The 16,443-nt window shown below is 42.0% G+C and overlaps 2 protein-coding genes across 2 annotated transcripts in view; one reads left to right on the plus strand and one right to left on the minus strand.

The window, feature by feature from the left end:
• Positions 1-16,443, minus strand: part of LOC132455842 (protein crumbs homolog 1-like) — a 140,772-nt gene that overhangs the window by 73,299 nt on the left and 51,030 nt on the right. The window lies entirely within an intron of this gene.
• Positions 1,219-15,324, plus strand: slc27a6 (solute carrier family 27 member 6). Its single transcript, XM_060049860.1, has 10 exons — positions 1,219-1,925; positions 3,182-3,394; positions 4,506-4,664; positions 6,067-6,191; positions 7,376-7,570; positions 10,734-10,824; positions 11,529-11,727; positions 12,398-12,495; positions 12,794-12,924; positions 13,649-15,324. Exons 1-10 carry the CDS (start codon positions 1,439-1,441, stop codon positions 13,823-13,825), a joined length of 1,875 nt encoding a protein of 624 aa, XP_059905843.1. The 5' UTR covers positions 1,219-1,438; the 3' UTR covers positions 13,826-15,324.

The following is a 16,443-nucleotide window of genomic DNA, read 5'->3' on the forward strand; positions in this document are numbered from 1 at the left end:
AAAATAAAAAAATAGGGAGCATTACAAGGCACATAATCACAGGAGAACAACAAAGAACAATTCAATATTTTATTGAACGACTAAATTCCTTAAGAACATCAGAACTATATTTTTTCAGCATAGCCTACAAATTAGGAAAAAAGCATATTCTTCTCTATTATAGTATTATATTATATATGATAGCACATTGAATCCAAAATACATAATATAAATGTGGAAGGGTGATCTGTTAATAATCTAGAATATTATCATAATTAGAGATTTGAATGTAAAATAATATTACCTAATCGTTCAAATAAGCCTAAACACATGTAGTTCCCCATTCAGGCAAACGATGTCGCTAGAGTACAGCTGTTTGAATTTACAATTTGCAACCAGAGTGTTCAGCACTTAAAATACAATGCATTAAAAAATATCTACATGATGTTCATCCTCGAAAGTAGTCCTTAATTATCCCTCAGAATAATTGAATGTCGGAATAAACGATGTTGTTGAATATGGTTTACAGTGTGTAGAATTAAAATACAAATAAAATAAAAACTACTAAATATTACAATCCATAGCAGCCTATGCTGATGTCAATGACATCAAGACCAGCCGCCCTCCCCCACCCACCATGTCATCAGATAACCAGCCTTATATGACATATTTGACACTTGACATATTTTAGACTAGAGCTTGGTTTTGAAAAATGTGGCAGGAAGGGTGGTACGCAATGGCACGTAGGATTTAATTTAACATTAACAGTAATACAAAAAATGTATAGATATTTGAAAAAATGTATAAATATTGTTCAATAAATATAGTATTATGGCATATAGTTATTATTTCCAAAATATCCATCCATCCGTTTGTGTTCAGGTGTGTCTGCTAAATAAACTGACTGGGTGCAGCTTGTCTTTCCCGTGACCATGACCTTTAAGTAAGTAGTATTATGTATAAAGGGGCGTTGGCCCTCTGCATCCGTATTTATTCATCGTTTGTTTTTACCATTTGCATATGAGTTGGTCCTGATGAAAATGAAAGACTACGTGAGTCAAAAGTTGGGAACTCCTTGACTAGACTATAGAGCACTCTGTCGTGAACCTAGTTTATGAAACGTATGGCCGAGGCCACATGGTCCGTCGTGTTCTTTACAATAGGGGCGTGGTCACACGTATTTTCCTCAATGGGCTCTGGTATTTTCAAAAGTCAAGGCGGGCTCAATCACCCAGAAGATCCTCCCCCTTTGGTTGTACAACAACGAGACACATGACACCACACGCGACTCTTTTCACCAGGTTGACATTACACAAGCCGCTTGTCCCTCAGCCTCTTTCACAATGTGGGCATCACCTTTCTAGTCCGGGCCGTGAGCCACCTCACATTTCATGTGCCCCTCTTCCCACTTCGCTTCACTTTTCCTAAAGCATCTCGAGAAGTCGTCCGGGAGGTCATCATGTATTCCATCCAGGAGTGGCTCTCAGCAGTTGCCGCGGGTCTTTTTGCCCTGCATGTGCTGCAGAAACTGTTTTTTCCCTACTTCTGGAAGGATGTTACCTTTTTGTGGAAGATCATCACGTACGGCATAAAACTGGAGCTCTGCAAACTGACCTCCAAGGTGGTGACTGTGGTGGACACGTTCGTGGAACAGGCACAGCGTATCCCGGACAAAGCTTTCCTTATTTACGAGGGAGTGGTACACACGTACCGAGACATTGATGAGCGCAGTAACAGAGTGGCCAACGTGTTCCTGAAGCAGGGAACCTTGAAGAAGGGGGACTGCGTGGTGCTCCTCATGAACAACGAGCCCGACTTTGTCTCGGTGTGGTTCGGCCTGACCAAGGTGGGATGCGCCGTCGCCTTTCTGAACACAAACATCAAGTCAAAGTCGTTGCTGCATTGTTTCAACTGCTGTGGGGCCAAGACCCTTGTTGTTGGCGCAGGTAACACTCTTTCTTATATTTATGTATACCCCATTGTCTTGTTTAGTTTGCTGGACTATTATGACCCAGCAGTAATGACAATCATTCCAAAGGAAACTGCCACTTGGGTTTCTTTTGTTCACAAGTGTATCAACACTGGAGCACTAGGGCGCTGTCAGAGATGGTTGGATAACAACTAGAGATCAAGCATGATAACATTGTCAACATTGAAGTTTACAGTAAAATGAAATTGCCTCAGATTATTATTATGACTAGTTGGGATTCCTGTTCTACTTAAATCGTTGCTCGGGCGACATAAAGCTCCTTACTGTAATATCAACCATTTACTTAAACTGTGCCTGAAATAGAAATCTAACATCAGCACATAACAATAGGTTTACTTAACAGCTTAAACCGTAGGCTACTTAAACTGGATGCCCATCATAATAGAGAAACGTCTTTATCACTCGGTAGGCCAACATAAACATCTTACTAATTGAAAAAAGTGACTGTTTAAACAACTAATACATTTTATTTTATAATCCTTGAACAAATATCTATTAGAGCAATTTGTAGAAGGTAAGTTTACATTCCCCATTAATTTAAAAGGGATCTGTTCAGCACCTCTAACTTAATTGAACTTAAACGGCAGTCGACAATAAACTTTACTTGGTTGATCAAAAGCATCCAATATTAATGTGTGTTTGGCTTTTGGGCTTCAATAGATCTTCAATAGCAGAACGTCAACTGTAAGCAGTCAAAACTAGGCCACAAAATCTCATGTTCGGTCCAGTATGACGTATCCTATCCTAAGCCTTTTGCTAATTTCCCTTTTACTGTTAATGCATTATATGTTTAAACAACCCGTCTTATTTATTTTTTCTCTCTCTTAAACTCTGTAGCACTTTGAGATTTCTGAATGTAAAGTGCGCTACAAATTAAATATATTATTATTATTATCTGCAAATCAACAAAAGTGATACCACATTTTCCAAAGAGCTTCATCCCACACCATTTTAAGAGATGCTGAAGTAGGGCTCCCGTTGTGTACACTCATGTCTCATTGAAAAAAGGGTTAGAAGAATTGCAATTGTAGCCTTTTATTATATTTTGTTTTGTATTTATTCCTGTTTTTTCTTGTTGCAAAAAGACTTGGAATTACGAAATTATAAAGTTCTAGTTAACATGTTAGGCTTAATCTGTAGTGGTTGTAGCCAGTTAAAGCTGTCGATCCATGTGATGTAATGACATTTTTGGGATTCATCCTTTCAACCCAGACCTGATAGAATGCCTGGAGGACATTCTACCCAGCCTGCGCGAGGATAACATTGATGTGTGGGTGATGAAGAGGGAGAATGGAGGCTGCACCCAAGTCCAAACCCTGCTAGACCAGATCGATTGTGCCTCGGACCGGCCCGTTCCAGCCAGCCTGCGTGCCGCCACCTCCCTCAAGACCCCCATCCTGTACATCTTCACCTCCGGGACCACCGGTGAGTGACACACACACACACACACACACACACACACACACACACACACACACACACACACACACACACAACCTACAGGTAGACTGAAGAAATGGGGTGTGAACCTTTCAACCTTTCCGTCAAACACCCTAACAACGAGGCTATCCTTCTCCCCCATATTCTTTATTGAGTTATGTTGTTAGATGTTTTTAACACCTTACCATTCAACCTTTATTTAGTTTGTTTTGGTCATTTTGAAGCATGTAGTATCTGGTGATGATAACAGAAATCGTGAGGCTGTAGTTTGGTAAACAACAGAAGGATGCAGCAGTGGATCCTCATCAAGGAAAAGTATAAAGAGCAGCAGAAAGTAGAGATCGAAGCTTAAGATTAAGTCTTTTATCATACCTAACCAGAGCGGGAAGGTCCCCTGCATGAGCCTGTCTATCCCGATTACCACGACGCATTCAGTAGTAATGAGTGGCTTGTGATTCAGACTTAAAGGCTCTCAAAAACACCAACCAGTAGTACATATGTATAGTACCAATGTTGCTGATATTGCTACCGTTTGTTTCTTAATCCTTTAGGAAGCAGTGCACCACGCAACTGTCATGTATTTTGATGTGTGTCTAAATGCATGTTTAATAGCCAAGTAAGTGTGTTATCTTACTTGCCTAATAAACTGATTCAGATATCTTCAAATGGGTGTAAGAGGCTGGCCGACACAGGATGGTTAGAGAGGAGGTTGTGTTCCCTTGCAAAACGAGGAAACACAACCAAGACACCGCCAGTGGAACTCCAGTGAACAACAGTGTTTTCCCCACTGCTACTAAATAGGTCAAACACAGAGGAACAACTCCCCCCCTCAGAGTATAACAGAGTTATTGATCGGGATCCTTAGTTGTTGTGAACAACCTTTCCCAGGGAAAAAAGTTTTAACCAAGAGGCTCATTAATTTGGCCAAGCTTGAACTCGGCCAAAGTTCAAGCTTGGCCAAGCTTGAACTGTACATTTTGTAAAATGTAAATTTTATGAAACAGTTTGAATAAGTTACATGGCCATGGGCATGTCAAAGTCATTGCACCTGTTTTTATGTTTATTAACTTGATTGAAATCTCCCACAATGCCTCAGGGCTTCCCAAGGCTGCGGTGATCACCCACTTGCAGACGTTGAAGGCTGCTGCAGGCTTCTGGGCGTTTGGTGGAAGGGAAGATGACGTGGTGTACGTACCTCTCCCTCTGTACCACAGCGCCGCCTCCATGATCGGGATAGGAGGAACCCTGCAGCTGGGTAGGCGAACCCAGTCGAGTGCACTGTCTCTGTTTAGGCCTTCTTAATCACACTCCGGATCTCACAGCCCAGAGGGAAGAAACCTGAAGAGGCAACACAGAAGAGCCATCCCGTCTCCCAGGAGTGTTTAGGACTGCAATAGGGGCCAAATGGGACACATCTAATGATGGTATTATAAAGTTCAACAAAGGTTCAGTAAGCTTACGTTCTTGGAGAGGAGTGGATTGGTATTAAGTTAAAGGTTTAGAAAGATAACGTGAGGTAGTCTGTTAATCTGGCACATTTAGTAGGTACTTTGTGATAATCAATGTGACAACATGTGACATTATCTACTTATTATGTAATAATGTTTTGAAACCGCATGTTACGTCGAATTGTGGTTAGCTTTAAGCTTTTCTAAAATGTAATTACATGTGACATGATGTTACAGGTAGTAACATGTGTAATTACAGTGACAAGGACACTTATGTAAAGTGTTTCAAAAGCGTTTTCCAGGTATTGCCATGGCCCATATGTTAAGATAGTGCAACCATGAATGGCTAGAAAAAGCCCTATGGAAGTATACAACCCGTGTTTGGTGCAGCTCATTTAATAATTATCGATAGTTTTTCGTCTAATTCAACATTGAAAATGTATCATTGCAATTACTACGATTTCAAAAATTTTAGACAGATTAGACTAAATTAGTCCTGGATCAATTGGATATTTGCTCCTGCTCATTGTAAATTTGGCAAATCCACAAGCCTTTTCAACTGTACTTAGTCACTGAGTCGATTCTATTGAGAATATGTACACCGTGTGATCCTTAATCGTAAAACCCTAAGGTCCATGGCTGAAATCCCTAGCACTGAATCATGTGAATGGTCAATTGGCTTTTTGAAGGGGAACCTAGCCAATAATTCCAGAGCGGCTGGCCAACAAAGCTGTCCCTCTGTGTACATATTCACTTCAATTATCATCTTCATTAGTGGTTCTAACAGGAAGTGTTCGTCTGCACGTACGCCAAACAACCCAACCAAAGCTGTCTTCATTCTTTGACTGGCATTCTTTTAGAAAATAACTTCATGTTCATCTATCTTTCTTTTCTGTCTGAAAATCAGCCAACTAAAAGTAAAGGTGATTTTCCCAGCAGTCCTTGATTGTCAACGATTAACCCACTGAACATGATGTCCTTTAAATATGGCGATCCCAAATACTCAGGTTAACCATTTCAAGCTACTGATTTAGACTTTGTATGTTGCATCATGCTATATTTGCACTGGATATACTGTATACTGATTGTGTGTACGTTTATCTATAAAGTTTACCAATTGATGGTGTCATTGTGGCATCCCTGTTGACACTATCCAAGTTAAGTTAATAAATGGAGTTCATGTTCCTGTTCATATTCATCTTTCTTTAGGTGCCACATGCATCTTGAAGAAGAAGTTCTCAGCCAGCAAATTCTGGAGTGACTGTAGGAAATATGACGTGACCATCTTCCAGTATATTGGCGAGCTCTGCCGGTATCTCTGCAACCAGCCTAAGGTACTGCCCGCTTTAACAATATCTCTATAGTTAGATGGTTTTTTATAGTTTCTAATCTTCAGGTCACATCCCACTCTCACACCTGTAAATAAAGAACGAAAAAGGAAAATTTTACTACACAAGACAAATGAGAACATTTTATCAAAGCCACTTTATTGCAATCTCTGACCATCGTGGATCTTCCCTCACGATTAAAAATTCCAATAACATTGTACAAAACCGTTTTCCGTGGTGGCAAGACAACTAGAGTCCTTGTATTGGCCTTCGTATCTATCCTCCCACTGAAGACACACACACACACGCACACACACGCCACGCACACTCGCTGATCTCAAAGTCGCCTTTGTCCCCGTGTCCCCTTGGTTACCCTCTCACTGATTCAGAAGGCCTCAGAGGCTGGCCGGGCCACCGACCTCCCTGCTAATAGGGGAACCACCCGACGTATTGAAGATACTTGTGCGCACTTAAAGGGACAGTAACTCCCAAATACGAGTGCTCCCCTAATGTGCGCACTGAACTCTTGTCTAATGTGTCCAACGTTCAAAAACACTACGACGAGGCACCGGAGTGCCTACGCGATCTTGTACAAACGGTCTTTGTTTGTGCGTGCTCGTGTGAGCATCACTGTGAGAGCTAAATGACCCAGTGCAGTGTGTACTTTATGTTCTCCATGACAGCAGATGGGTAACCAGAAGGACTCACTTCTTGTTTTCGGTGCAGTTTATTTGTGCAGCCCTTTATGGCTGTTATATATGGCATATTTGTTGACATATTTCTATTCCTTTTTAGAATATCTACCATCAAATCATAAACATGAACGTGGGTGTGTGTGTGGGGGGGGGGGGTGTATGTTTTGGTCCCTACTGAAAGGCATCTTTGTTGAGACTCACTGTAGCCTTGTGGCTGTGTTCACACCCTTGTGTACGAGTGGCATTTCACAGACACAGACAGACAGACAGACAGACAGACAGACAGACAGACAGACAGACAGACAGACAGACAGACAGACAGACAGACAGACAGAGACACACACACAATAAAAAAAGATCTTATCTTAAGTGGTAATGACATTACCACGTTATATACCACGTGGAGCCTATATGCTCTGAGGTAGCCCCAATGAAAGACGCATTATCCATAGATTTATTATACTTATGGGATCTCTCTCTCTCTCTCTCTCTCAGGCCGAGGGCGAGAGGGCCCACAAGGTGCGGATGGGCGTGGGCAACGGGCTGCGGCCCGACGTGTGGCGGGACTTCCACGCCCGCTTCGGGGAGGTTCGCATGTGCGAGCTGTACGGCTCCACCGAGGGGAACCTCTGCTTCATGAACCACATCGGCAAGCTCGGAGTCGTGGGCCGCTCCAACTTCTTCTACAAGGTGGGGATACGGGACACCTGTCCAGGTGGTGTAGCGCAGTAACACCTGTTCAGGTTCACTTGGTACACCTGGACATCTTCACCTGTTCAGGTCCATGTGTTTGGTGGCAACTGGAACACTTGGAAAGCCTCACCTGTTCAGGTGGTATTGTTCAGGTGAATTTGTTTGGGTACACCTGGACATCTCTACCTGTTCGGGTGGTAAGTCTCAGTAACACCTGTTCAGTTGCATGTTTTCTGGTACAGCTGGTCAGCTGGTACACCTGTTCAGGTACATCTCCCGTTACCCTCAGATATACCTGTCCCAAGTACACATGGACACTTGGTATCGCTCAAGTGTACCTGTTCGGGTCGACCTGTTTGTGAACACCTGGTCTGGTTAACCTGGACAGGTACACCTGTTGACGTGTTGAGATAGAGCTCTTGTACTCCTGTACAGGTACATCTCAGGTACTGTTCAGGACCCTTTTGCTACACTTGAACATGCATGAAAGTGTCTGTTAGACCAAACACCAGTGTACTGCTGACATTTTTGATGATAGTTCGTAGAAGTTCACAAGGTCAGACATTTAAAGGTGGGAAAGAGGCAGGTTTTACTAATGAAATAAATATTAGTTTTTTTAGAAACAGGTATACACACGGCCATACAGTGCATCAGCCCTCTGTTCAGAACATCCAACCGAATTAATTCTCTCTCAAAGAGAAAATTGCTTTCACAAAAAAAATATTAAGACTCATGATTATTTTTTTCCATGCCAAATGAAGTATCCGATGGATGGAGTCTGAATTTAACTAACCATTTATGAACAACTAAAGATAGTGGATTAAGGGTTTCCTCAGCAGTAAACCCGACTTTTAAACTAGTTGAACAGGCTCAACCCCATGGTCAAAATCTGTTTAGAGTTTAGGTTGCCCATGTCGTCCATCAGCATTTTTGCGTCCTTTGTTTAGCAGCCTTTGTAACTTGTACCTGTCTTCTTCACTCCCATTGCCTCACTCAGTTCCATATGCAGAGTCCTTATATTATATCTAATGTTGATTCTAATAGTCGCTGAAAGACCAAGGTCTCATGCATTACTTACCACGACCATGAAGGTGAGGTTTGGCTGCTGCCAGCTTGACTGTTTCAATGCTGACCTTTTAGTTTAAACTTTGAGAGGAAAGGGTTACAATAAGGGTACATTTATTAACCCTTAAGTAACAGTAAATGCAGTAATAAGCATTATTGTATAGCATTAGCATAGGAGATTTGGTTAGGGTTAACCCTAACACTAATAAAAAAAATAATAATAATAATAATGTGTCAATTACTACCTTAGTTAACATAACCAACATTAGCCTAGTGAAATCTCATTCAAAACAACTTTATTAATCCCTTTGGGGGTGATTTGTTACGACCCTTATTGTAAAGTGGTAGGCCTACCAGGCAAAGTGTTAAAACTCCATGACCTCTTTTCACTCCCCCCTCTCTCGCCTCCCTCCACTGACTGAGGTCTCAGTCCTTGTATCTTTATAAGGCAAATGTGTTCTATTGCCCCAGAATTCCCAGCAGACCTTGACCATGTCTTCATGTAACCTCAGTTCAAGCTGCACTTAGCCCTACATATCCCAGTCAGACAACATTGCCCAACAGGAGGTGAGCTCAATGTTCCCTCGGTGGGCGGTGTGTTGGGTTATCCCCAGTCCAGCATGCCTTCTTAGAACAGCTGCTGCACTAAACTCCCAGGTGCCCTTAATGCCCAATCCACAACAGCCAAGTCCACATGTGCAGTTAAGTCAACACATACAGTCTCTCTCTGTACCCATACACAAAGGGATCCAGTATATTTTACGGTACCAGCGCCATGACCATTCACTTGATACAAAATGGGTATTCAATTTAGATCTCTCTTGCTTGAGATTGTTCGCCTTCCCATGAGCATTTTTTCTTATAATATAGTGCTGGTAAGGTTTTGATGAAGTCTGGTAATTATGTGGTCACAATTCAGAGATCCAGGCTTTATCGATATGAGTTTTGCTATTTTTAATGTATGTTAAGCAGTTTATTTTAGAAGCATTTCTTTATAATTAGCTTTATCTTGACATCCCAACAGGAATTAAAAATCAAACGTGCAAAAAAATGTAATTAAGCCAGTCCAATAATTAAATTTGGGCCAAACTGAAGTGATTGGTTGGCTTACCTGTCAGTCTACCTACCTACCCGGCAGAATCTTACACAAGGCTAGGCCGACATACTACTATTACACAAGGCTATACTGCTATTACACAAGGCTAGGCAGACATACTACTATTGCACAAGGCTAGGCCGACATACTACTATTACACAAGGCTAGGCAGACGTACTACTACTACTAAAGCTAGCTAGCTAACCATGTGTTTTGGCGGAGGGGCTTCGGAGGGAGGCTGAAGGTAGGGGAGGGATTTCTTCAGCTGGATTCTTTCAAATCTCTAGCTTGATCTGTCCAGTTCCTCCAAATTGCTTACCCTAGCTTTGAATAAACATAACTGTTTAAAAATAAACAAATAAAAATAATCTTAAATAATCACCACTAATAATTCAATTGAAAGGCTGGTTATTTATATAGTGAGGTTTGATGACCTGAACACAGATTAGTTAAGCTTATATACTTTGTCGTCGAAGCAGGCATTATCCAACCGCTCTACTGACTTCTTGAGAAGCCACATAATCAGTGGAGTCAAAGTAGTTGTAGTATGTAAGTGTTTAGGTTTAATCTGTTAATGCAGCTTCTTTTTTTCTTTTTTTTAACTGGCAGGACGGTTACACACACACTTGTCCAAGGACAAGGTGTGCTTGTGGACGCTCAAAGTTCAATGATCCACAAAGAAGCAAATATATGTAAACGCATATGTTTTACATTATCTGTATTTATTTTCATCCTCTTTTAACTTTTAATTAGTTTGTCTTTATTTGCATTGAGTGTTTATAATACCGCTATCATTTTAATTGTATTTCCTGCTAAAGTGATACGAATCCCCCCTCCCCCACCGAAAAACATTATTTGCAATCAACATGGACCAATTCAAAGGCTCTAAAGAGCGGTTGACTGTAGAAAATAAAGTGTGGAGCATTTTCACTAATTATCCATTCCCCTGCCAAAGGCAATCTGAACAAATGACTAACTAAATATTATTTATGCTTGCAGCTCCTTTTCAAGTACGATCTGGTGAAGTACGACATGGTGAGAGAGGAGCCTGTGAAGGATGCCCGCGGCTTTTGTCAGCGAGTAAAAAAGGGTAAAACGGCAGTCAAACAGTCAAAAAAATCTCAGTACAGGTACACACACACAATTCAATTCTGATTCAGGAGTCAAGCACACAATCAAGTCAAGTGCATTATATTTGTATAACCCATAATCCCAGTGACAGTCTCAAGGACTATATGTACGACACCCTCATAGCATTACATATATGGAACTGGAAACAAGTATTCCATACAGGATCAGTAACCTCACTGGTCATCTTTAACATCGGTAATGCTAATCTCTAACCGTCCTCCATGAAATGTATCATTATTGTTCAATCTGTAAACTCTTATGTGGTAGTTCCTCCCCACCTAACCCCACCTAACGGTTGGTTATCAAACACCACCTAAGTGGCTTTTCTGGGCTCCTCCGACTCCCTGCACCGAGATGTTGTACTAATCTGGTTATTTGAGACTTGGCAAGCTGTTCCAAATTTAGCAGGGGATGACTGTCTGAGCTTCCCCTTTGTGTGTGTGTGTGCGTGTGCGCGGTGATGGCTGGTTTATCTTGCGGGCCTTGATTGTCCAATGCACCGCACCACAGTGTGTGCAGGCTCACCCCTTCCCAGAGTCTAATCGGTCTTGACCCCGTGGACAACACGTCCACCTCTGCCAATCCAACACACATAATCACCGAGCCATAACACGGATCCATCTGTGTATGGACGGTTCTGGTCTTTCTGTTGTTCCTCCCCAGGTGAGACGGGGCTCTTGCTATCTAAGGTGAGCGCCACCAGCCCCTTCTTCGGCTACGCCGGCAGCAAACAGCTGACTGAGAGACGGCTGCTGAGGAACGTGTTCTCCTCCGGGGACGCCTACTTCAACACCGGCGACCTGATGGCCGAGGACAAGGAGGACTTCATCTGCTTCAAAGACAGGGTCGGGGACACCTTTAGGTAACGCTTGAAACGTCACTGAGATCTTACACTGAATCCACACTTCTGCCGATCCCTGTGTGGTGGAAAATCGGGTTGGCACTGAGAGACACGTCACAGGTCTTTGCAGGGCGGCCTGCCTTTGTTCTTCCACGTCATGTTCACAAGTACGCAATTCCAGAAAAGAACTGGGAAAACCGAATCAGCTCCATTGAAAATGATTTGGAGAAAACAACGTATCCATATAAAAAGGAAATAACTCAAATATAAAGATGAACTTTTAGAGCGGTTACTCTAAACAACTGATGATAGTCTTTTTATTTCACAAGGTGTGTTCATTTCATTCTCGTGGCTGCATAGTGTGTTAATCAAACACTAGGCATGCTCCCCGATCGGCCAATCAGCTCAGACTGCATGTCTTCCCATACGCAGAGAAATGGGGGCGTGTAAGTAATTGGCTTAGAGACCCAAAACGTCCCAGATTTTTTTTTTGTCTCTAAACCACAATGAACACATCGAACCACACAAAATACACATTGTAACTGCACACAATCTCAAACAACCTTTTAATATCACATGGTGAGGTTTGTGCCAATTCCTGTCCCTAGTAGTACTGTGGTCGCCTGATAATGAAAGAACCCTTTCATACTGCGAACCCCTCGTCTGACCTGAGCTTATCGGGTCGTTTCAGGTGGAAGGGAGAGAATGTGGCCACGACCGAGGTGACGGAGACCCTGGGGCTGGTGGGGTTCATTCAGGAAGCCAACGTGTACGGGGTGGAGGTCCCAGGTGGGTGTCGATGGGTCGGGGTGTGTTTGTATGGGTGGGTGGGTCTTTGTGTGGATGGGTCGGTGGATGAGTCAGGGTTGATTGGTCAACATGTGAGTACGTGCTATTTATTGCCACTAAATGTATTTATTGATGTACCAATATGAATGAAGATTTGAAATGTTAGAACGTGTACATCCGGATTTATATATTTTATTATAGTGCCTGGAGATATTTTTGCACATGTTTATAAATATGCAGTGTTTTAGTTATGGGACAAGTCAATTCAATTTGAAATCTTTCACTTTCTGTCCTTCAGGCCACGAGGGAAGAGCTGGGATGGCTGCTGTCATTGTGAGGCTGGGCCACGAGTTTGACGGGAAGGCCTTATTCGAGCACGTTGTAACGGATCTGCCAGCTTACGCTCGACCTGTCTTCATAAGGATTCAGGTAGGACCTCGGCTGTAGAACCGGACATGACTCTGGACAGCCAACCCTAGCACTCTTCGTATAAATAAAATATATATGAACTATTCAAATGTACCTCGGAAATGTTACGATTAAGCTTGAAATTCGGATAAGCCCTCCCTTTATTCTTATTTGTTAAAGGTTAAAAAACGTTTACCAAGGCTCTGTTAACGGTCTTGATCTTTTCCTATGCCTTTTCCTAATTCCTAAATGTGGATAAATTCTATAATCACAATTGATCTGGATCTCTTGTTAAGTCACAGAGAGTCTGGTCTCTTCATAAATCACAGAGAGTCTGGATCTCTTAAGTCATAGTCTGGAGCTCTTGTTATGTCACAGATAGCCTCGATTTGTTGTTATTCAATAAGGCATGTGTTGGTTACGGCTGATCATTAAACGTGTTTGAGACTAATTAGAGAGGTAAAGCCTTGCTATAATACATTCTACACAGAAAACAAAACATTGAACCCTGAAGAAAATCCCATTTATGTTACCTGGACAATGACCATGAAGACAGGGTTTGTCAATCACCAACTGATCTCCAACTGATCTCTATCTCTAACTGAGTTCTTGTTTGATGAGTTGAAACCAGATATTCCAACAGAGATTAACCGAAAACTCAACACGACTGTCCAAACCATTCTCTTCAGCATTCTTCTCTCCTGGGTTGATTGACATTCTACTCACATCTACATTCACATTTCAGGAATTCATTGAAATCACCGGAACGTTTAAGCAGCAAAAGTTCCAACTGGTACAGAGCGGCTTCGACCCGTCCACTATCTCGGAGCCCCTCTATGTCTTGGACTATGTACAGAAGAGCTACGTCCCGCTCACAGACAATGTCTACCAGAGCATCTTGGCAGGGGAACAGAAGCTCTAGAGCCCTTGCTTGGGCTCCACCGTCTCCGTCGCCATGGGTTCCACAGAAGTAATGGAAACAAAGTGTCAATTCTTCACGACGAATGGCCATTGTGTTCTCCGCGGTACAAGCAACCTGACAATCACACTGACGTTAAGCGCATTGTTGTTTAACATCACGGACACCTCCGTTCTGCACTTAAGAATTATAACGCAACTATTTATACTGGTCCCATCCTTATTTTTTCGGAGGAAACCTGAATACTATATTTACCTGAATCCTAGTTGGAACCATGGAGATGATAGTCACAACAATATTCCTCTCTGTGACCATCAAGAATATCACATTTCTTATGGTCACACAGGAGGTTGAGGCATACATGCTAAAATTATATCAATAAAAAATGATATAGTGATTAAACATTAAACCTGGGATGCAACCCAACATTTTGCAGTTTTTTGCTCTATGTTGTGAAAACACTACTAAGATTGAATGTGATTCATTAATAGCACGATATTAAATAAGTAAAGCTGTTGATCACAGTTTCAGCCTTACATGGCAGACTTCAGTTTACTTGACAATGACGATGGAACAAAATAAGGATGAAGGAGGACATTAACTGTGTCTTAACTATTGTTTGTTTGAACGATAGAATGATGGACAGAAAGCTCTGTCTTGTCTGTCGACCACCATGCCTAACCCCTCCACAAAGTGCAAGATATGTTACTTTGCACCTGAATGTTTGTCCAAGGTTGGTAGGCTCAACCGCATTGTAGCTATGCTGTCAATAGTCTGTGATACAAGAGCTGTCGTAAACCCGAAAGGACTAGGACTTTCATTGGTCAAGCAGAGGTGAAATATAATATGTGCATTTAAGATACAAATTAATTATGTCGGCAGGGGTACAGTTCAGCACAGTAGGAACACCGGTTTTGAAGATATGAGGCCTACGTTGAAGACTTCCCATCTTTAACACATTAGCACATTAGCACACATTAGCTTAAAGCTAAACTTGTGTATTCTTTAGACCAAATTGAAAAACGATAAGGTTTAGGAAATGTTTTTAATCCGCGAGTTGAATGTAATTAACAACTACACTGTGCAAGCCAGAAAACATTCACAGTAAACGCTATGCTTCTTATAGCATCACCACTCAGGACTAGCTTTTCTCGTTAATAATGCAATACTAAATATTTGATACAGTTTTCATAGTTTAAACCGTGAATACTGTTTGGATCTTCTAATATTGAGAGGATTGTAATGATGCACTTGAATTACATTAAGACTGAAAGAACGTATTTAATTGAGAGTTCTATGTTTGGTTTGTCAGAGGGTTGCCTAATGGTGTGTCTATGTTGAATAAGCCATGTTGAGGGTGATAATGTGTACACAAATAAAGCATGACGATATGTAAAAAGTATGAAGGAATGGATAGCTCAACACTTGAAAATCGTATGTAAATCATATTTGGCTATCATTGTAAAAAGGATATCAATTTATTACACACGGTTTAAACACCATTTTGTAATTTCTTTGTGAGAATGTTTTGAAAAAACACTGTAATTTACTCTCAGAAGGTGACAATTAAAAACGTTTTTTTTTGTATAATATTTTAAACATCGTTTTTTCATTATTATTATATTGCTACATTTCCACCTTGTCATATAATGTGAATGGTTTTGCTCGTGGCAGAGATATATTGCTGGTAGGAGACTACTTTCTAAACTTTCCACTGACTGCTGCCTTCTAAGGTGCGAGATGAAACAACCGCTCTACCGGTGCACTTCACCTTCCATCACGGGTTTCACAGACCACATTGATAGGAGACCGTGTTGGGTTTTAAAAGTAGGCCTAGACCTATATCGTTTGCAGAACTGAAGGTGGATCGTTTTACCGGTAAAGTACTCAAAATACTATTATTCGTCCAAGGGGTTGGCACACGTCTGGCAACACTAAATGTCGAAAGAAATAAATGTTAGTTCAAAAAAGTTAACGGTTTGTTGTAGTGAACTGTAGTCCTGTGTCTAAAAGCTTTCTTACGGTTCCAGGGGACATATTATGAAAACAACACTTTTCCTGTGATTTGGGGTGCTGTTCTGGGTCCCTGGTGCTCCCACACGCATACAAACTTTGAAAACAATCTGTACATGCTTTTTTGAGTGAGATATGCATTTCTGAAAGTACCCGCCTAACGAGTTACCAAAGGAGCGAGTCAGTTTCGGCGCCACCTCCTACGTAGGAAGGTCCGAGCCATAGAGAAGAGTTGCGACTTGTGATGTCGCCGGCGGCGAAGTCACGCCCCTTCTGGTAGAGCCCATGGGACCTTTGAGATCGAAAAATATGAATGGGTTTCTATTTCCTGGTCCCTTTATATGCCCCGGATTTCACATATGTTGATTGTGGATTGAAATGATAATTTTTGGAAGGGGCGTGACTTCGCCACTCTATAGTTCCAAACACACACTCTGCTCCCACTTCCCCACTCCCCTCCAATCAGAGCATAGCTAAGATTGTGTGGACCAGTGGACGAGCAGCTCCGGCGAGGGGAACTCGGCGGCAGCCCGGCAGCCCAGCTCTGGGAGTACAATGTACTGCCAAACTAGCGCCGAGCTCCCCCCGGCGGAGCTTGGGGGAGGAGA

The sequence above is a fragment of the Gadus macrocephalus genome, chromosome 4 (assembly GCF_031168955.1).
Source record: "Gadus macrocephalus chromosome 4, ASM3116895v1".
Lineage (NCBI taxonomy): Eukaryota > Metazoa > Chordata > Actinopteri > Gadiformes > Gadidae > Gadus > Gadus macrocephalus.